Genomic DNA, 19,033 nt, shown 5'->3' with positions numbered 1-19,033 from the left:
GGTACTCTCTTTTGGGCACCATTCTGTTTCATGGACTGTGGATGTCCTCTTGCCGTCTGCATGAAAGCTCTTGGTAGAGATTATCATTGGCTGCAGCTGAATCAACCTGTCGACCTGTGTGCTTTCATTCTACGGGTTTTTTCTTGGTGTCGAAAACAGTCCCAAAACGAGAAAGGATTGAACCACTTGTTTGAAATTCGACGACTTCGGAGGGATGGACGGACTCTGCGACGCGGATATTGCTTTTCTTTTTACACAACGTTATGAATCGAACACAAGTCTAACATACCGTGTCGCCTTATTACAGTCCAGCAAAGCTGCATCCCCCAGGCTATCTTGAACGTCGATGTTCTGTGCCAGGCCAAGTCTGGTCTCGGAAAGACCGCCGTCTTCGTTTTGACCACTCTTCACCAGCTGGAACCTGTTCCTGGAGAGTGCTCTATCCTTGTCATGTGCCACACTCGTGAACTTGCCTACCAAATCAAGAACGAATACGCTCGTTTCAGCAAGTACCTTCCCGATGTGAAGACCGCCGTTTTCTACGGAGGTACTCCCATTCAGAAGGACATCGAACTCTTGTCGAACAAGGAGACCTACCCCAACATTGTCGTCGCCACTCCCGGTCGTCTCAACGCTTTGGTCCGCGACAAGAAGATCTCCCTCCGCAACGTCAAGGCCTTCGTTCTCGACGAGTGTGACAAGATGCTTGACCAGATCGGTATGTTTGCAGTCGGTTTTGTTCCGTTGCCAATGCTAATTCGAATACAGACATGCGCCGTGACGTCCAGGAGATCTTCCGCGCCACCCCTGCCGACAAGCAGGTCATGATGTTCAGCGCCACTCTCTCTCAAGAAATGCGCCCGATCTGCCGGAAGTTCATGAAGAACCCTCTCGAGCTCTTCGTGGACAACGACGAGAAGCTTACCCTTCACGGTTTGCAACAATACTACATCAAGCTCAGCGAGGCGGAGAAGAACCGGAAACTCAACGAGCTGCTGGATAGCCTCGAGTTCAACCAGGTCATCATTTTCGTCAAGAGCACTGTCCGCGCCAATGAGCTGGATAAGCTGCTGCGCGAGTGCAACTTCCCCAGTATCGCCGTCCACTCTGGTGTCAGCCAGGAGGAGCGGTAAGTTCTTTTTCTCTGGACATTTCGAAATCCTGCTGACAGAAGCCACAGTATCAAACGCTACAAGGAGTTCAAGGACTTCAACAAGCGTATCTGCGTTGCCACTGACGTGTTCGGCCGTGGTATCGATATTGAGCGTATCAACCTTGCCATCAACTACGATCTTCCCGCCGATGCCGACTCGTATCTGCACCGTGTCGGTCGTGCGGGTCGTTTCGGTACCAAGGGTCTGTCGATCTCCTTCATCAGCAGCGAAGATGATGAGAACGTTCTTAAGGAGATTGAGAAGCGATTCGTTGTTGCTCTTGAGTATGTCTTCCATTCCGATCCGATTCGATCAGAAACTAACATCATGCCCAGTGAATACCCCGAGGGTGGTGTCGACTCCTCTACTTACATGGCTTAAATGGTGAAAAGCAAACTTGATTAGATGCCATGTCATGTCGAGTCAATTCTGTATCTGTTGAAAATTGCGTTTTTTGTCTTTTCTATGGCTTACCAATCTTCGATTTTCTTTCTTCGATTTCTTTTACATGTTTCTTTGTTTCTTTTCTTTTGGCGTGATGGTTCGGATGTGATTTGTCTCCGCCAAGTGTCTCTTGTCGCGTCTGAGGCACTGGCTGGAATTGATGGGAAAGGGATCGGGGACAACCGGAAGGAAAACATACTCGGTCTTCAGCTTTTAATCAACGGGGTGCCTTCGATGACAACTTTGTACCAATGTCTCTGATAGCCTTGTATTATCAATCTACTTGCTTTCGGGTTCGAGTGCGTAGTATATTTGTACGCGATATGCATTGCCATGTTCCACGTAGCAGTCTGCAAAATATACGAGCTCGCGTTCACCATCCCCAACTCGTAACCTCATTCACTCGCAGAACACGTTGGATTCAACAGACAGACAGGTTTCCAGCAGCAAACATCAAACGCCCAGACAAGTCCAGCCTCAACCCAGCCCCAAACCAAAACCCGAAACAATCTAACTGCAGCCCCCCGAAACAACCAAACACTCGTTCGTGTCATCCTCGGCCTCATCGCCTGAAACCACACGGAGTCCAGACTGCACGGATAACTACCGGCGTACCAAACTACGTAGACAAGAGAGTGGTTCGTCATCGGCCCCGTTCGGCGGTCCCACTCATTAGCTGGGTAGGTAGGTTAGGGTAGGTAGGTGGTTACGGCGTGGAATGGTTCAGTTAAGCTAGGGCCAGACAAAGTTTTACGACCTACTACGGAGTAGGTGGTTTCAGGATGGGGGGGAAGACTGAAGACGCGGCGTCGTTTCAGCACAGCGGTGTTCTTTCTTTCGCCATTTCTGGAAGGGGAAGTCGTCTGGAATATTACGGGGTTTGGATAATGGGATTGTACTTACTGACTCCGTATGTAACGTTGATTATGGAGTAGGTGGTTAATGGCTATTGTTGGGACTTGAGGGGATGGATTGGGTGGGTTTGGGTAGGTAGCATTGAGTGTGGATAGGGCTGTTTTCGAACATTTGCTTGTGATTCACATTATAATCACATGTCATGGGATTCGTCCATAGTGGACATTACTCGTGAGGTGTGAGGCATAGGGTTGACTATCGTATGATGTGCACCTCAGCTGGAATGCTTGGGTTCGGTGGTGGCTGTTTTCGGTACTTTATTTTTGGCTGGTGGTTGTTTTCACATAGAGTTTGGACTTTTAGAGATTGTACCGTTACTAGGGCTATGAGAATGATGGTTGGTATGGGAGTCTTTCTTTTGATTGCTCTTCTTGTGTTTTATCTGGTCGCTTGGGTTGGTTAAATGAACTGTACGTAGTATATGTATGTTCGAATTCGATGAGGCGACGCACCACTATTATATTTGAATAGTCTTCTTGGGCCGAATGGAGGGAGAAAACAAAGAATAACAATGCCAAAAGAGTTTCAGAAGACTTTCTCATTGTAAGTCCATAAGACAGTTGATTTCCTTGATCTACTTTGCGCATGCCTTAACGCAGGATCTAGGTAAGTACAACGATCCACTCGGTGAATTTACCAGTTGCTTATTATTAGGCAGTAATTGAGCAATCTACTAGAAAAGTGACGGACTTACATTGTGGACTCCTAGGGATATATAGTTTTCCTCATCATATACTCTGCGAACACATCTTAGGTAACTCAAGATAGATTACTTATCTGGACAAGATTTAGAATCGAGCTACCTAAGCATAAGCCCAGTTCCTCCTAGGTACTTAATTAAATCCAGGACTAACCTCTAGCTCCATTCAAAACCAAGCAAACAGATAAGCTAAAGAATCGCTTATGCATGAAAAAGGAGAACCCTACTAGAAGAGGCTGACGGCGCAGCGCATCCGTGCAGCCATGCATGCACATCGCCCACGAAAACACACTCCTAAGTCCTCCGTGGGTTAGAAGGATCAAAAGACAGAACCACAATCCAGACCAACACAGACCAAAGCATATCCATCCATCGCATACATACCCACTGTTAATTGGCATTGGCATTGGCATTGGCAATCCTACCCCGCAAGACCAGACCAAGCGACACGAGTCCCGTTTCTCGACGGAGTCTGGGCTATACTCGATGGAGTATCTACATTACATACCTCTTTCTACCTGGGCATGTACGTTGGTTTGGAGATGCTATAGCGACGTGCGTACCCAGACAGCCGCGTAGATCACCGGTCGGTCGCGAGGATTCGACTCCGCGCCCACCACCGGTTACCACCAAGGAGCCCGTTGAGCTTGTTCAGCGTCTGGACCAGCTAAGTGTGGAAGAACCCACGCCGTAGCTAAGGGCTGGTCCAGAAAGCTTCGGCTCGGAGAAGGAGGAGTGCGTAATGATAGTCGTTTCGTGGACGGAGATGTGGCGAAGCAACGACGGTTGGGTCCACTTGCTGGCGTTGACGAATATCCGTACTTCCTCCTCCGTAGTTTACTCCGTGCAGACCGGGACTCAGTCCAACGTATCTGCTATCTGCGGAGTACCGCGTACGGACTACGTAGTCGGCGTGTCTGGGTGCGCGTGGTGGCTTGCCTCTAATTCCCTAAGGGGGTGCTTTTATGCTAGATGGCGGCGGAGTGGGATAGGCTACGGATGGATTGGGGATCGGTCCGTTTTCGATGGATATTTTAATTTGGGTAGGTTTTTGGGCTTGGGGGTATGGAGTATTGCGTAATAGTAGATATTATGATTGGTGATGGTGCTGCGTTCGAACATCCACGGAGTATGAACGAAGTCATGGCTATCGAGCTGGGAAAGATCGTTGCTTGCGACGGGCCACGAGGAAAAGGGACTGTTAGTCAACTTTGTAGATCGTCTCGGTTTGGGGATGTTAAGTGGCCAATTATCGTTAGACGTTGATGCTTATATGTCAACCTGACGAAATGGATCCGAAGATCAAGATGATGCTAGGTATTTCGACTTTTTAAGCCATAGGGGATGTGTGCTGCTAGAGCCAAGTGGTAGGTCAATACCTTACAGTCTGTCTGTTATATAGAATATATATAGTTCCGGTCACGCGAGGAAGATGCTGACAGACATGTACATAACCATGCTCGCTTGAGATATTCATTATCCTCCGAGTATTGCCTTGTGACAGGTCATTCAATTATTTATGAAGCTATACTACCCCGTCGAACCCCCCAAACAACCCAACAACCCCCTCCAGGACATGAAAACAGTCGAAGCATTCCACCGCAAGCGGAGTATGTTCTCGGGGAAATATCTCAAATGATCCATCATCCACCAGGCCATGCGGGTCTTTATTGGGAGAATCGACCCGTTCCTGGCCCACTGCCATCCATAGATAGAAACCGCGACTAAACCGAAGCCAGCGCCAGGGCCCACCGATGTTTTGGTCAATCGGACTGATCGTCGTCCCCCAGGGCCTGGACCTTGGTTTGGCGAGAAGTTGGAAATTAGTGCCGGTCGCTTTCTTGTTTTTTCGCAGCGTTTAATTTGCGAGGGCTTGACAAGGTGAAAGGTGACAGATATGTATGGGCACCAGGGAATCCCACGGTCGGCATCCTGCGCAGTATCGACTCGAGCATTCCTCGTCTGCAATCAATCCCAAACATTGGCAGCAAGCCACGCCCATTGTTTCGAAACGGGATATTTATTATGATGCCCTTCATTTAATTTACCCCATTCCCGAGTCGACACCGAATGCCGCAGCATCCGGGAGGACTGTAGCCTCAGGAGACTGACTGCGAGAAGGCTGGCTGACTGCTGGACAGGATCAGGCCAAGACTTTCCCCTCTCTTTCTCTCACCGTCTAGACTCTACGCCGTGCGAAGGACCGGCAGGGTGCATCGAGACGGTACCTGGCATGGACCATAACGTGTCCTGCATCGTCCCTCGTACTGATTCGCTGCAAACGGCCTCAGCCCGGATACCTGCCCAGTGCAATCCGATTCCCTCCCGGAACGGACATCCTGGTATGAGTTCTTGTCGATCCCTACCTGTGGCATGCCGGAAACAACCAACACCGCCTCTCCCCCCTTCCCGATGTCTCCGTGGTCCGATCTGAGAATCCTCCATTACCATTATTGAGTTTCGGTCGCAGAGGGAAGGAATATCGAGATGCGCTGCCGAATAGGGTGCTTCGTGAGTGTCATGTCATGCCATCCATGCGCAGGGTCAGGGAGTCGAGAGACCGGCAGCTGGTTGTGGGGGAGAGGACCAGGCAAGATGAAGGGGAATCCTTATTATAGGAACAATTATTAGTTGACCATGCCGAACTACCCCGGGGGGCTTGTTTGTTTGTGCAACCCATTCCTCTCCTGTTGCGAGGGCGTTGGGAAGGAAATATTCCGGCCTTCAGAGAGTCACACCTTCCCGGGCGGACGGTTGTGTTAAGAATCCTCGCAGGTGAGCGAGTCTAACGTGGATTGGAGATACTAGATGGAAATGCACTCCATCTATAGAGTATAGACCGTCAGAATCTGCGCTCAACCCGGGAAATCTGGGATCGTTCCAAGATTCAACAGAGTTCATCGCATTTAAATCCATCGATTGTTCCCACTCTTTTCGGTGGCCGGGCTCTTCTAGCCTGCTACTAGAAGGAGCTACGACGGACGGCGTTTCAGCTTCGACGGAGTGGACTATACTATACGCAGGACTCCCGGAAGAAAGAGTTTGTTCTCTCGATTCGGCTTTCGTTTCCTCCCCCGAGAGGAGACGGAGGGGCGCACTAAACCGACCCAAACCTGAAGCAGGCGCAGCCCAAGTCCCAACTGATAGCCTCAAGCTGATTGCGGCGGGCGAAACCCGGTTTTGACCTCGACCAACCGACCCCAAGTGGGCTTTTGGGCGACGGGAGGATGTGCTTTGGCTGGACTAACGGGCGGTGGGTTTTTTTCTTTCGCTGTCGTGTCTCATTTTTTTTTTTTTTTTTTTTTCTTTACTCTTCTCTTTCATCCACCTCCATTATCCTCCGTAGTAATTAATGGGGATTTGGATGATTCTGATTAGTTCCACGCCGTAGGATTGGGCGATTAATTGCCCCTTCCCTCGATGCTTTCCCCAGCAGCTATTTGGAGCCGGTGGGAGTTCGTCGGATGCATGATGAGACATGGAGCTGGAGATCAAAGACATCAATCTATATCCAGTAAACATTATTAATCTGTAATCCGTCTGCCACCCGATCGCCGACGAGGTGTGCGCCTTGTGCTGGAATCCCTGCATTACAGACGAGATTATATGCCAGAAGTATACGATTACGGAGCCAATGCTGCTACCTAATCGCGACTTTCGCAGCGATAATCCGCCAGGCTAATGTGAAAAAGAGACTCCCCGGCATTAGTCTCTCCTATCGGTTCGACTGCATAGACTGAATATTGCTTCCAGTTTCAGGGCCACCAAATAGTCACTTCATGCTCTGGCCTCATCGGATTCACCAGATTCCAACGACTGTTTTCGCATCATCGCAGTCAATCCGGCCGGGTTATCGCCTCCTTGGCTCCGTTTCCGGTTCGAGCGCTGGCGGGGGATCCACGACCGTTGAGAGAGTAGTGACTATTGGTCTGTAGCAGAAGATCAGAAAAAGAAATAAAAAAAAGGAAGAGAAAAAAAGGGAACGGAAAAAATAAAAATAAAAAAAAAGGAAACCGAAAAGAAAAAAGAAAAGGAAAAGATAACTGGCAGGCCATAAGCTGCTCTCCTTCTGGGCTGTTTTTCCGCCTAAAAGTGACCCATTCCATCGTGCTTTCAACTGCAACCTCTCTTGACTCCCTTCCCCCCATCAGGCTCTATCGGACTGATTGATTGATTGAACTGACTGCACTGTCTGCTCTCCTCCTCCCTTTTCTCTAATCCCTCCGCTCCCCCCCCTCTCCATCCCATCCCATCCTCTCCCATCCTCTCCCTATCTCTCCCCCTACAACCTTTTTTCACCGTTCTCTCCTTTCGTTTTTTTTTTATCCCTTTTCGATTCTCAATTCGTCCGTAGTGTTTTTTTTTTAGTGATTCCCCTTACCTTCGTTTTTCTTGAATCGTCTCTTTCCCTTCCCTCCCGTCGCCTGGACCCGGCTTCTCTTTTTTCGATTCTTTTAATTTTCTCGTCCTTGACCAGCCTTCGGAATCGCCCTGGCTTCGGTCGCCATTTTGCCTTCGTTGATCTCGTGGAACTTCTCGCCAATCGCGCCGTTCTAGTGCCATCGAGGAGGTTCCTGGCTCCAGCCCAAACGGTCCATCGATTCTGTCGACTTTTTGGCTGGCGGGAAAGCTTCCTTCCATTTCGGTTCGATCATCATGGCTCCTCCGCCGCGCTTGCGCATTTTATCAGGTGTGTACTCTGGCCCCGTCAAAGATCTGCACTTCTTGGTTTCCTTCATTGTCCCGACCTGCTTTCCGTCAAGAACTTTCCCTGCACTTCCGACAATGTATCCACTGGACCGGTATCTAACGCGAGTCTGTGTAGTCGGGAGCAATGCTATTTCGGCCTTCCTGTCCTGGAGACTCCAGGCGACCACCTCATGCGACGTGACGCTGGTCTGGAAATCGGGCTTCGACGCGGTGGCCCAATACGGCGTTTCTTTCAAGTATGGCACTACTTTCTTCGGGACCCCCTTTCCCCTCGGACGATTTTACTCACCGGCGATTTCGTGTCTAGGTCGAAAGCTTTCGGGAACGAACGGTTTAAGCCCCGACACGGTATGTTTTCTTGAGCCCTTGCCTTAGAAAGAAGCCCGGAGACTAACGCGTGGTTTTGCAGTGGTCCGTACGCCGGAAGAAGCTTCGTCTCGAGAGAACACCTACGACTATGTCATCCTCTGCGTGAAGGCCTTGCCTGATATCTACGACCTGGCTTCCGTTATCGAATCCGTCGTTACCCCTCAACATACCTGCATTCTTGTGAACACAACAAACACCCTGGGAGTCGAGTCGCATCTGGAGCAGCGGTTTCCGACAAACGTCGTCCTTTCGCTGGTTTCGGGGGTGGAGATTTCGCAGATTGGAGCGAGCGAGTTCGAACACTTGAACTCGTCGGACATTTGGATTGGCTCCACCAACAAGCAGACCAACATTCCGAGCTCCATTCAAGGCGATATGGCGGCTGCGTTAGCGATGACGCTGGGATCGGGGCAGGTGAACTGCAAGGTATCGAATAATATCCGACAGGAACAGTTTGAGCGCATGATAGGGTGAGTCCCAAAAAAAAAGCTCCTATCGGTGATTCCTCATTGGAAACAGGGCTAACCCCTCAACAGACCAATTGCATTTTACCCAGCTAGTGTAATGTTTGATACTGGCAACCACGGGCAGCTTCTTGAGAAGGTTGGTGTGCGTCAATTAGTCACGGACATCGTCCAGGAGCTTCTCGAGCTGGCCAAAGCAAACGGGTGTTCATTCCCAAGTGATTTCAGCGAAAAGACCATCGCGAGCATGACTGCCAGTGGATCGCCCAGCACAATGTATCAGGATTTCCAGGCCCGACGTCCGATGGAAATCGAAACCTACCTTGGATCTCCCATCAAACTGGCGACCGAATCAAACGTCCGTATCCCACGCGTCGAAACCCTTTACGCAGTGCTTCATCACCTCAACGCCACCAACCTCAGCAAGCCCCGCGACTCCCCGCCTCCTGTGGCGGCCCCGGCGGCTGCTGGTGCCCCCGTGCCTCCCGGTCCCCCCGGTCCTCCCCCTCGCATGTCTTCCGCTCCCCCTCCGAGAGCCATGATGAATGGTCCCATGCGTCCGGGTCCCGGCGGAAGAACGAGCACCGGAATGCCAATGCCCGGCAGACGGGGACCCCCGGGACCGCCGATGCCCGGGATGATGAGACCTGGCAGTGCCCAGCCTCCGTCGAGTAAAATGCCTCCCCGCGAGCCTTCTCTGGAGGGTCTCGAGGAGTTCAGCCACCTTGTCGTATATGACGACGGGGCCGGCGGCGGCGAAGGCGGGCTACCTCACCAGAACGGCGGCAGCAACGGCTTCCCCGACATGCCCCCCGGGCCCCCGGGATCGGCCGATCTGGCGTTGAGAGAACGGGAGCTGGCGATCCGACAGCGCGAGTTGCAGATCCGTGAACAAGAAATGATGAGCATGCGGCGAGGCCCCCCTCGCAGAGGGCCCCCGCCCAAGGCCGCCTTCGACGAGGAGGATGAAGATGACTATTTTGACCCCATGGATGCCCTTCCCATCCCCAACATCGACCCCGACAGTGTGGATATGATGAGCATCACCTCCCGAAAGGCCAAGAAGGTCCCGAGTGCCAGCCAAATACGCAAAAACCCCGAGTTGGGCACGATGCCCCCGCCTCCCAGCCGGCCGGGCTCTTCTTTCAGCCGGTACTTCGGCGGTGGAAGGAAGCGAGCGAGCGACCGAATCATGCAGGAAATCCCTGGGCTTCATGATTCGCTTATGGACAACCCCATGATGGCGTACTCATCCAACCGTTACGGTGCAGTCGACAGGAATCATATGGCCGCCGGATCGCGGGCCAATTCGCTCACGGCCAGCCGGATGGGTGACTACCCTCCGCACCCTTATCCCCAGAGCCGAAGGAACAGCCAGTCGCCCGCGACTCCCTACGGTCCTCCCGGCCCTCGGATGGGCCGCCCCGGGACCGCCCAAGACCAGCACCTAGGACCTCCCCACGGCCCTCCTCACGGCGGCCAACCGTCGCCGCCCGGACAGATGCGAGCGCCTGTTCCCAGGTACCCACCTGGGCAAGGTAATGCGGTAGGTCCGCAACAAGTTGAGCAACATTATGGGGTGAGCAAACCGTATTCCGCCAAGGGCACTCCCAAACATAGAAGTCTGACCGGAAGTGCGAGCGCCAGCGCGGAGAGTGGTGATAGCGGGGCCAGTGCCAACCTTGATTCCGAGAACTCGGCGCATAGCAGCCAAACCAGCCTCGGTGCTCAGCAACCAGCTGCGATGCCCGTTCGTTGAGAAGAAGAAGAAAAAACAAATGAAGAGATAGACCGAAGGACGATATTGCCCGTTGTCTTCCCCTCCTACCTCTCTCCATTTCCCATATCACACCATCTCCTTCTCTCATCCGATCTCACGACTGAGCTAGCTCGCTCTCTTTCCTTTCCCTCTTTTCCTTCAAGAAACCCAGTCTCAAACCCGCTCTATACTGCACTTGTCTGGTATTTCTTTTCCAAGAAAGCCCCCCCCCCTTCATCTGGTTTGTTTTCTTTCGTCCAAGAAGCATTTTTAATCCATTGTTTGGCAGAAGGAGGGCAGGCGAGGGCTCAAATTTTATAACTCTGTTGTTCAGTTCTTTGCATATACACAGGGGGACATACGGGGTCATCTTTCTCTCGATTCACGTTTTCCTTTCTCTACTTTGGAGTGGTCGGGCGCGTTGCGTGTGTGGGTTTCTTTTGCATGTGGTGTTTCGCTTGCCTTTTTCTCTTTCCCAGTCTCTTTCTCTTTCTCTTACCCTTAATGAGGGCGAGCAAGGAAGCTCGACCCGACAAATACGAATCGTCATCTTGCTCATGACCACCTCGAACGTCCATAATTGCCCACCGTGCATTACATGCTTTCCTTTTACTTTTTCCTTTTTACTTGCATAAAAAGATCGTTGTACACTATTTACCGAAGGCGCCGCATCTTTTCTCGAGCTTTCATTTTGTGTGGACGATTCATCCTGCAACTTGACCAGGTTTTGTGACATGCGCCTGCATTCATTTGTATCTCTCCTTGTGTCTACCCTATTTCTTGTTCTATTCCACGGTCTGGGGCCACTCAGCGGCTTTGATTTCGTGGCCTGGTTTCGGCGAAAAATAAAGAGAGAAGCAGTACCTGTTTGATTCAGTTGTGGTTTGAATTGGCTGGGTTCGTCTTGCAGTTTTAGAACCCTGGCCAGTAAATGGCATGTCATCCTGCTTATTTGATAGAAGTTGAGAATGAATGAGTCTTGAAATGAGTTTGATCGATAGAATTAAGAGTAATTTTACAGATTTAAGAGGGAGTAGCGATGCTCGACCCATGGATGCCGAGATTGCAATAGAGATAGCGGCACGTGACCTCTCCACTGAAAGTAAACAAACATCTTAACTTTCCCTCGACCCAATCCACCTCAACTTCATCCAACCTCGCCCATCCCTACAAACAAACCACCCCAGCAGAACCGAAATCCAACACCATGCCTCCATACCACCAATACACCCACAGCGCCGGCACCGGCATCCCCAACCCTTACAGCAACACCCGCCCCTCTTCCACCAACTTCCCCGCCACCGCAACCCCCTCCATGCACATGAACATGAACATGCACGGCACCACAAACCCAGCCTACTCCGGCTCCGGCTCCGGCTCCGCAGCAGGGACAGGGTCCAGCATGTCCGCCACCAAAACGCGCCAGTATGCGCAACTCCACGCCTCGCTGGCGCAGTTGAACGCGAACCTCTCGGACACGCAGAATCTAGTGCGCATGACGGCCGTGCAGGCGCAGGATATGCGGTTCTTGGGCGGGTATGTCGGGGCGCTGTTTATGGGGTCGGCGAAGGTGTTGGGCGAGGAGGGGGTTAAGGTTGGTTCTGGTGCTGGGGCTGGCACTGCTGCGAAAAGTGAGGAGGATGCGGATGCCGATGGGGATGTTTATATGGATGGGGAGGGGGTGGTGAGGGTTAAGAGGGAGAGTTAAGTTTAGGGTTCTGCGTGATTATGGATATTTTGATGATTGGGTTTTGGATCGGGTAGGTTTTGTTATGTTGTGGTCTATTGGTTGGGTTTATGAGGGTCTAGGCTAACTATCGACTAACTGATTATTAGATGTCTGGCGGATTCAACCATCGTTATGTTCGCTCGCTCGCTGTGACCATCGCATCGCTCGGAGAAGGAGTTGCGATTTCGATTTCGATTCGAAACTCAGCTGTCGACGACGAATCCTCCGCCCAGAATCACTGCCGGTTCTTCGATGTTATGATGCTCGTAACTGATCGGTTCGAGTAGGGTTAGCAAGATCCTCTTGTGGAAATCCTCAAGGCAAACGCTGCTCACCTCAACGTTCCCACACCTCCCGCTTCCAGAATCAGCGCCGTCTCCGTCAACGGCTTCCCCGTCCACCGCATCGCGAACGCACGCAGGATGTGCCCGTGCGCGACGATCAGCACATCGCCCTGCTCGCTCGGCGAGGACCCGTCGAAGCACGGACCGTGGTGCTTCTGTCTAATGTCGGCGATCACGGCGTCCAGGCGCCGGACGACATCTTCAGGGGATCTAGGTAGCATGCCATGTTAGCCGGAGAATGAACCCATATAGAACATCCACAATGAAACCAAAAGGAAAGAAAAAGACAAGACATACTCTCCCCCAGGACACCCATCTCTCCAAATATCCCACGCCCCTTCTCCCTTCTGCGCCCGCATCTCGCGAATCTGCTTACTCGTCAACCCCTCGTAGTCGCCGTAGTCCCATTCGCGCACCGCCTCCGTCACCTCCACCTTGGCCTCCGTGCGAATCGGCTCCTCGTCCTCTGGCGCCCTTCTCTCCGTCCACGGCAGACGCTCGCGGCAGCCGAGATCGAGGAGCTCGAGTGTCCGCTGGGCGCGCGCACGGGGGGAGACGTATCTATCCACAGCATCAATCACCCGGTTAGCCTTTAGCCCTTACGGAATATTCGGGAGGGTTGGGCAGGTTGGCCGGGGTGGGGGGATAGTTGAGGGTGAGAGAGAAGGGAAACAAACACATGGACCAATTTCCTCGGCGCAATGAGCCGGTCATTCCCGACGAGCGCCTTCCCCGTTGATTTTATTCGCTTCTCGCCGTTGGCTGTGAGCGGGAGGTCTGTGATGCCGGTGTGGCGGCCGTTCAGGGACCATTCGGTCTCGCCGTGGCGGATGATGAAGCAGCGGGGGGCCATGGTTTATTTTCTGCTGTTTGGGCCTTGGCTTAAGCTTGAGGTTGGGGTTTTGGGTAGAGGGTAAAGGGGCTTTGGATTGGATTGGATTGAAGTGGGAAGAGGAGGGAGAAAAGAAGACGATGGAGTGAGATTTACTGTTACTTCCATGCCTTGGAGGTGGGGGTCCTTGCGTCATAGCTTTGGGTTTGGCTGCTTATCTTTTCGGGGTTGGGGATCGTCGGATTGTTCAGGGTGGATTTGGAGTGTGGAGTATCTACGTATGCTATATAGTGGAACTTGATAGGTATTGGGTTAATAGAGATTATAGCATCCATATGTATTAATTTTGAGCATTAGCAAGGCAATTGATCTACCTACTGCCCTGGTAGTAAGTAACATTGAGAAAGGGGGTTGTTGATCCTTGATTTGGAGGTCAACTCAACCAACTCTCAGGATTAATGTGAAGAATGATATTTGCACGGAAAAACAGAGTCTTTAAATAAGATTGTTCCAAAATATTTCTAGACGATAATGACTGCAATGTCTACCTACCTATGGAGATATCCTGGCCTACTGTATACTACATCGAGATCTGATTGGACGATAGATCCACGTCTGCTTATGTCATGCGGATACACGAATCAATTTCGTCGGGCATGCAAAGTACTTCTTCATTGTTCTTGCATTGCATCTTTGGCGTATGCCATATTGAATACTATTCAACCGTTTCGCATTCAGTTCGAGAATCGGAATATGATCTGAGCAGTCACCAGGGTTGAATCCAAAGAACCACCAAACCAACCCATACGGTCCATACCCCGCTAGAACCAGAGGGCAACCCAAAGACCATTGAAAGATGCCCGTCAGGAACAAAATCCTAAGAGACACCTCTCTGCTCTCGGGGAAGCCTCTTGCGGAGACTCTCACTCCCTCAAAGGTCCTCGCCACTCCTTCAGAAGAATGGGTAACCTCCCCAGACCTGGCAGAGCCCCGTCTGCCCTACATCCCGGAGATCATGGAAGATGTAACGGTCTACCTTCTGAGCAACATCAATGTCAACTCGAGCCATCTGTTCCGGGCTGACATCCTGCACGACAGCCTGGGGCTGCTGAAGACGCCGTGGCAGAAGGAAAGAGACCATGCTCCTGGTTCTGGTGCCCAGCCTGAGCCTGAGGCCGCAGAGGAAACAGTGGACCCGCTCCCTGCCAGGGACGTTCCTGGGTTCGAATTGACCAGGACCGTGGTGAGACGGTTTATTCCTCGGAACCCGCAGCTGGATCGGGAGCTGGACCAGACGTGTCATTTGTATGATAGGATGCAGGGCAGGGATGGGGAGGAAGACTTGCCAGCTTCGCGGGACGTGCTGGTCGTGTATACGCCTCATGCAACCTCCAAGGAAGATACGCCTTACTATCATCCTCAGATCCGGGCGTTGGCCATCCTATACCAGTTCGAGTATAAGAATACTGAGACAACGGAAGCAGAGGAGACGCCGCCTGGCTCGGGTACCCTCTCTCTACACTTCCTCCCCTTCGCCGACGAGGAAATCTCCAACCGTCTGGAACGCACCTTCAGTGCCCTCATCAACACCCAGATCCGCCTTGCGCGCGGAACCCGTCTCTCCAACACCCCTGGGAAATCCAACGGGGAGGGCCAAAGCCGAGGAGGCGGAGAGGGTCGTGGTGGCGGCGACAAGCCCAATAAAGACAACATCATCCCGCAGCATCTGGTGCAGAACACCTACTCGCGACTGAAGATGAAATACGGCCCCTCCCTCTGCCGCGACTGGGTCGAGTCCACGGAGCCCAGCAAGCACGTCTTCGAGGATCTCAGCATCACTGCGTTTCTGATCGAGCTGTGGCGAAGCATGTATGGCGTTTGTCCTGCCGACGAGCGCTCCCAGGAGAATGGCAGCTCAAGCAACGCAGGTGCAAACCCACGGCCGAGCTTCCCAGGCTTCGTGGACATCGCCTGCGGCAACGGCGTGCTCGTCTACGTCCTCCTCATGGAGGGATACGAGGGCTGGGGCTTCGACGCCCGCCGGCGCAAAACGTGGAGCATATTCCCTCCCATGGTGCAATCTCAACTCAGAGAGGGGCTTTACATCCCGAAGCCGTTCTCCGAATCGATTCGTGGCGGTTCATCCGCAGACTGCGAACCCGCCGACGCGTACCTCAACGTGGAGCTCAATCTCGACGTCGATTCCGATTCCGAATCCGCCTCTGAAGACAACGAAGACCACACCCACGAAGAAGAAGAAGAAGAAGAAGAAGAAGAAGAAGAAGAAGAAGAAGAAGAAGAAGAAGAAGAAGAAGACCCCTACTTCGTCAGCGACCTCGACCTCGACCTCAACATCGGCTTGAAATCCCACACCGGTATCTACCGCCCCAACACCTTCATCATCTCCAACCACGCCGACGAACTCACCGTCTGGACGCCTCTCATGGGCGCCCTCTCCAGCCCCGCGTCCCCGCTCCCCTTCCTCGCAATCCCCTGCTGCTCGCATGCCCTATCCGGCTCGAAACACCGCTATCCACCACCCAAGCCGAACCCTCAAACCCAGACCCAGACGCAACAAGACGACCCCAACCCCAACGCAGAAGAAGGCGAAGACCCCAACACCGACGCCCACGGCTCCCTCGCCTCCCTGCGCAAAGCCAAACTATCCTCCCAACCCGGCGCCACCGGCTTCTACAAATCCACCTACGGCGCCCTCACCGCCAAAACAATGTCCATGGCCCAGGAGATCGGCTACGGCGTCGAAAGCACGATGCTCCGCATCCCGAGCACCAGGAACATGGGCGTGATTGGCGGCCGAGAGGCCGTGACGAGGGAATGGCGCGTGAGGAGGGAGCGCTTGAGATTGGGATCGAAGGCGAATGCGGATTCGAAGGCGGATTCGAACGGGGCTGAGACTGTTGCGAAGGTCATGGATGTGGTGAACCGCGAGTGTCTACGTGATGGGGGCGTGCGAGCTGCGGCGGATATCTGGGTGGAGCGCGCGAGAGGCATTGTTGCTGGGCCGGGGAGGGGGAAGGAGGTTGGGTTTAGTGAAGGGCATTGATTTATCTACGTATCTAGCTAGGGGTCATGTATATATGAAAGAGGGAGGTAGAAAGAACTTATATTGGTCGGTTTACGTACATACTGTATATAGACTATAGAGCGATACTAGGTGCCTATAACTCTGGACTCTATTCTTTTCCAGTTAAATCACAGTATTCATGAGCGGCGACTAAATACCTACCTACCTATGTACCTATATAAACCAGTCTATAGATCGAATCGAAGGAGAATGAAGACCACCCATCCATCTCACGAAGACAAGACTGAAAATCTAATTTACATTGACATAACCCCAAAACGAAAAGAGAAAGCAAACCAAATCCAAATGAAGGAAGGTAAAAAGGTCCATACTCCTGCTAACTATGCGAGTGATTAAGATAAGATGCGATTTAGTTCCAGAGAAGAGAGCCCATTCCATCCATCCATCGTTTCTATCTGTACACGGCGATGGCCCCGAATTGCCACCTACCTGGCTGACTCTAACACAGAGCTGGCCATGACCACGGGTATTATGATTTACGACTTATGGCAGCTTAGTGCTTGGGTCCATCTTGAGCCGAATGAGCCTGCTTTAAAACGTTAGCCCTCTGGGCCGTGGCGTCCGCCGCGACAGAGCGAGCCGCCGCCGACGCGGCCGCGTTATCCTTCAGACGCTTCATTCTTTCCGAGCGGCCTTCACCCGGAAGACTGCCCCAGACGGGCTCGATGGAGTCGGCGCGCCAGTTGGAGCGGTGGCCGGCGAGGCCGCCGCCGCGGGTTGGGAAATGGACCATGGGCGAGCTGCCGGCGCCAGCTTCGCCCCACATGCGGACGCGCTGGAGCTTGCGCAGCTTGGCGAGGCCGTAGACGCAGACGACGGCGGTGATGGCGAAGCAGGTGACGGAGACGCCGCCGAAGCCGAAGTCGGACTCTTCGATGAAGTTCTTCAGGTTCATGCCGTAGAGCGCGGAGAAGAGGGTCCCTGCGGCGAGGGCGAGGGTGCCGATGCTGAATTTGAGGTCCAGGAGCATGAGGGAGTTGCGGTTGGCGTCGAGGATGGCTTTAACTCTGTGGTATCAGGTTAGTGGGTGTTGGTGGGTGGGTGGGTGGTTGGGAGATAAGGGTATGGGGACGTACACTTCCTCCGTGTTACGGATCCCAGTGACCAAGTTGCCGCTGGCCTGGACAATCTCATCGCATACTTTATGATACGACTCCAGGAGCATCTCGACCTCCTGATGGTCGTCCTCCTCTCGTTGAATGCCCTTCGCACTCTCGGTCAAATACATCGCGGCCAGATCGTCATCCGCCTCCAAGAGGTCGTCGATGGCGTCTCGCACCAGTCGCGCTTTCTGCTCAAACGTACCCAGTCGCTTGGAGTAGATGAGTAAATGCCGCAACTTGTCGCGATCGATGTCCTCCTCCAGCGCCCGCAGGACCCGCACCACCGGCTCCCGCACGCCGTTAAACTCCTCCTCCAGCCCGGTCGTCACGCTGATCAAGACCGCCTCGAGAGCACGGAACTCGTACGGCAGAGCTCCGGCACCAGGCGACTGCCCCTGTCTCTGCCGCAGTTTGCCCTCCAGGTCGTAGACGAACATCGACTGCATGTAGGAATCCGTCGAGCCGTACGCATCGAAGACGAGAACCCGGTCCGCCTTGATCAGCACCCGCAGGTGCAGCAGGTTGATGAGGATAGCGCTCGGTCGCACCAGGATGTGCGGCAAAGTCGAGGAGTCGATTTTGCGGAGATCGCGCGGAAGAAGCCCATACTGCGAAGTCACTCAATGTCAGCGTCCTGCCCGACCATCAATGCCGTCTGTCCAATCACCAACTATCAACCCACCTTCGCGATCAATTCACTCTTCCTGAAATCCCCATTGACCAGAGTCACGTTCCCGCTGCTGTCGAACTCCGTACATCGCAATCGTGGCTCATTCGACGCCTTCGCCGCGAGTAGACGGCCTCCGAAATTCAAGCTTCCCTCGGTGCCTTCGTCGATCAGCGCCGGCCCGGGGGCGCGGTGCTTCGCTTCGGCGGCGGTCTTGCTGCGTCGGAGGTCGAAGAGTCTGCGGAGGAGGGGCCGGGCATGCGAAGACGAGGCGCGACACGAGAGCGGGTTTATCGGCGGAAGAACGGCGCAGGGACGATGGCGTGACGACGACGGGCCCGGACTCTTACGCGGTGACAAGGACGGCAGCAACCCTGCTTGCACGGTCGCGTGGCATCGCGCCGGGGTGAGATGCGTCCAGTTCGACGAGGAGTCGAGCTGCGGCACGCAGGACGGTCGGCTGCGCGATGCTTTCCGCGCGGTAGAGTCGCGGGTCGATGGATTCGCGGTGAAGTAGAGGAGCGAGTCGGTCTGGGAACGCAAGAATCGGAGGAGCGACGTCGAGGGAACGGTCGATTTCAAAGGCGACGCGGACAGCATATCGGTCTTGCCGGGGTGAACAAGCCGCCGTCAGGAATGATGAGGAGACCTGATGTCTCTCTGCTTGGGTGATTCTTGTATATAATTTTTTCTCGTTCGGAATTGCGCTGCGGACGGAAGACCTCGGGCTAATGATG

At 53.2% G+C, this 19,033-nt stretch overlaps 7 protein-coding genes across 7 annotated transcripts; 4 read left to right on the top strand and 3 right to left on the bottom strand.

Moving 5' to 3' along the window:
• Positions 1-162: 162 nt before the first annotated feature.
• Positions 163-1,710, top strand: P170DRAFT_178157 (ATP-dependent RNA helicase SUB2). Its single transcript, XM_024842650.1, has 4 exons — positions 163-718; positions 769-1,129; positions 1,181-1,438; positions 1,490-1,710. The coding sequence occupies exons 1-4, from the start codon at positions 451-453 to the stop codon at positions 1,533-1,535; spliced, it is 933 nt and encodes a 310-aa protein (XP_024704536.1). The 5' UTR covers positions 163-450; the 3' UTR covers positions 1,536-1,710.
• A 6,159-nt stretch (positions 1,711-7,869) lies between these two features.
• On the top strand, positions 7,870-10,515 carry P170DRAFT_357169 (ketopantoate reductase family protein; the record flags this gene model as incomplete). The annotated part of the gene is made up of 5 exons (XM_024844201.1): positions 7,870-7,903; positions 8,039-8,159; positions 8,231-8,271; positions 8,333-8,762; positions 8,829-10,515. The coding sequence occupies 5 exons, from the start codon at positions 7,870-7,872 to the stop codon at positions 10,513-10,515; spliced, it is 2,313 nt and encodes a 770-aa protein (XP_024704535.1).
• Positions 10,516-10,597: 82 nt separating this feature from the next.
• On the bottom strand, positions 10,598-11,501 carry P170DRAFT_178117 (uncharacterized protein). Its single transcript, XM_024842648.1, has one exon. The coding sequence runs from the start codon at positions 11,456-11,458 to the stop codon at positions 10,898-10,900; it is 561 nt and encodes a 186-aa protein (XP_024704534.1). The 5' UTR covers positions 11,459-11,501; the 3' UTR covers positions 10,598-10,897.
• Positions 11,502-11,722: 221 nt separating this feature from the next.
• P170DRAFT_475539 (DASH complex subunit HSK3 family protein) lies at positions 11,723-12,223 on the top strand (the record flags this gene model as incomplete). Its single annotated transcript, XM_024853270.1, has 1 exon — positions 11,723-12,223. The coding sequence occupies one exon, from the start codon at positions 11,723-11,725 to the stop codon at positions 12,221-12,223; it is 501 nt and encodes a 166-aa protein (XP_024704533.1).
• Positions 12,224-12,352: 129 nt separating this feature from the next.
• On the bottom strand, positions 12,353-13,545 carry P170DRAFT_436846 (histidine phosphatase family protein). The gene is made up of 3 exons (XM_024849240.1): positions 13,266-13,545; positions 12,886-13,149; positions 12,353-12,798 (listed from the first exon to the last, which is right to left on the bottom strand). The coding sequence occupies exons 1-3, from the start codon at positions 13,439-13,441 to the stop codon at positions 12,576-12,578; spliced, it is 663 nt and encodes a 220-aa protein (XP_024704532.1). The 5' UTR covers positions 13,442-13,545; the 3' UTR covers positions 12,353-12,575.
• A 622-nt stretch (positions 13,546-14,167) lies between these two features.
• On the top strand, positions 14,168-16,484 carry trm44 (tRNA (uracil) methyltransferase; the record flags this gene model as incomplete). Its single annotated transcript, XM_024846724.1, has 2 exons — positions 14,168-15,589; positions 15,752-16,484. The coding sequence occupies exons 1-2, from the start codon at positions 14,277-14,279 to the stop codon at positions 16,482-16,484; spliced, it is 2,046 nt and encodes a 681-aa protein (XP_024704531.1). The 5' UTR covers positions 14,168-14,276.
• A 144-nt stretch (positions 16,485-16,628) lies between these two features.
• Positions 16,629-18,955, bottom strand: P170DRAFT_436845 (cora-domain-containing protein). The gene is made up of 3 exons (XM_024849239.1): positions 18,312-18,955; positions 17,603-18,237; positions 16,629-17,533 (listed from the first exon to the last, which is right to left on the bottom strand). The coding sequence occupies exons 1-3, from the start codon at positions 18,894-18,896 to the stop codon at positions 17,020-17,022; spliced, it is 1,734 nt and encodes a 577-aa protein (XP_024704530.1). The 5' UTR covers positions 18,897-18,955; the 3' UTR covers positions 16,629-17,019.
• Between the last annotated feature and the right edge of the window lie 78 nt (positions 18,956-19,033).

The sequence above is a fragment of the Aspergillus steynii genome, assembly GCF_002849105.1.
Source record: "Aspergillus steynii IBT 23096 chromosome Unknown P170scaffold_4, whole genome shotgun sequence".
Lineage (NCBI taxonomy): Eukaryota > Fungi > Ascomycota > Eurotiomycetes > Eurotiales > Aspergillaceae > Aspergillus > Aspergillus steynii.
This window is presented reverse-complemented; position numbering and strand designations above follow the sequence as displayed.

What these genes read in the sequence shown, in the direction of transcription:
- P170DRAFT_436845 (XM_024849239.1), bottom strand. Translation starts at nt 18,896, where the DNA reads ATGCTGTCCGCGTCGCCTTTGAAATCGACCGTTCCCTCGACGTCGCTC. An exon ending in AGAGTGAATTGATCGCGAAG is followed by an intron (nt 18,238 to 18,311) that starts GTGGGTTGATAG and finishes GTGACTTCGCAG; the next exon opens with TATGGGCTTCTTCCGCGCGA. An exon ending in ATCCGTAACACGGAGGAAGT is followed by an intron (nt 17,534 to 17,602) that starts GTACGTCCCCAT and finishes CTGATACCACAG; the next exon opens with AGTTAAAGCCATCCTCGACG.
- P170DRAFT_178157 (XM_024842650.1), top strand. Translation starts at nt 451, where the DNA reads ATGTGCCACACTCGTGAACTTGCCTACCAAATCAAGAACGAATACGCT. An exon ending in CAAGATGCTTGACCAGATCG is followed by an intron (nt 719 to 768) that starts GTATGTTTGCAG and finishes ATTCGAATACAG; the next exon opens with ACATGCGCCGTGACGTCCAG. An exon ending in CGATTCGTTGTTGCTCTTGA is followed by an intron (nt 1,439 to 1,489) that starts GTATGTCTTCCA and finishes CATCATGCCCAG; the next exon opens with TGAATACCCCGAGGGTGGTG.
- P170DRAFT_178117 (XM_024842648.1), bottom strand. Translation starts at nt 11,458, where the DNA reads ATGACATGCCATTTACTGGCCAGGGTTCTAAAACTGCAAGACGAACCC.
- P170DRAFT_436846 (XM_024849240.1), bottom strand. Translation starts at nt 13,441, where the DNA reads ATGGCCCCCCGCTGCTTCATCATCCGCCACGGCGAGACCGAATGGTCC. An exon ending in CCGAGGAAATTGGTCCATGT is followed by an intron (nt 13,150 to 13,265) that starts GTTTGTTTCCCT and finishes TGCTGTGGATAG; the next exon opens with ATACGTCTCCCCCCGTGCGC. An exon ending in GATGGGTGTCCTGGGGGAGA is followed by an intron (nt 12,799 to 12,885) that starts GTATGTCTTGTC and finishes CATGCTACCTAG; the next exon opens with ATCCCCTGAAGATGTCGTCC.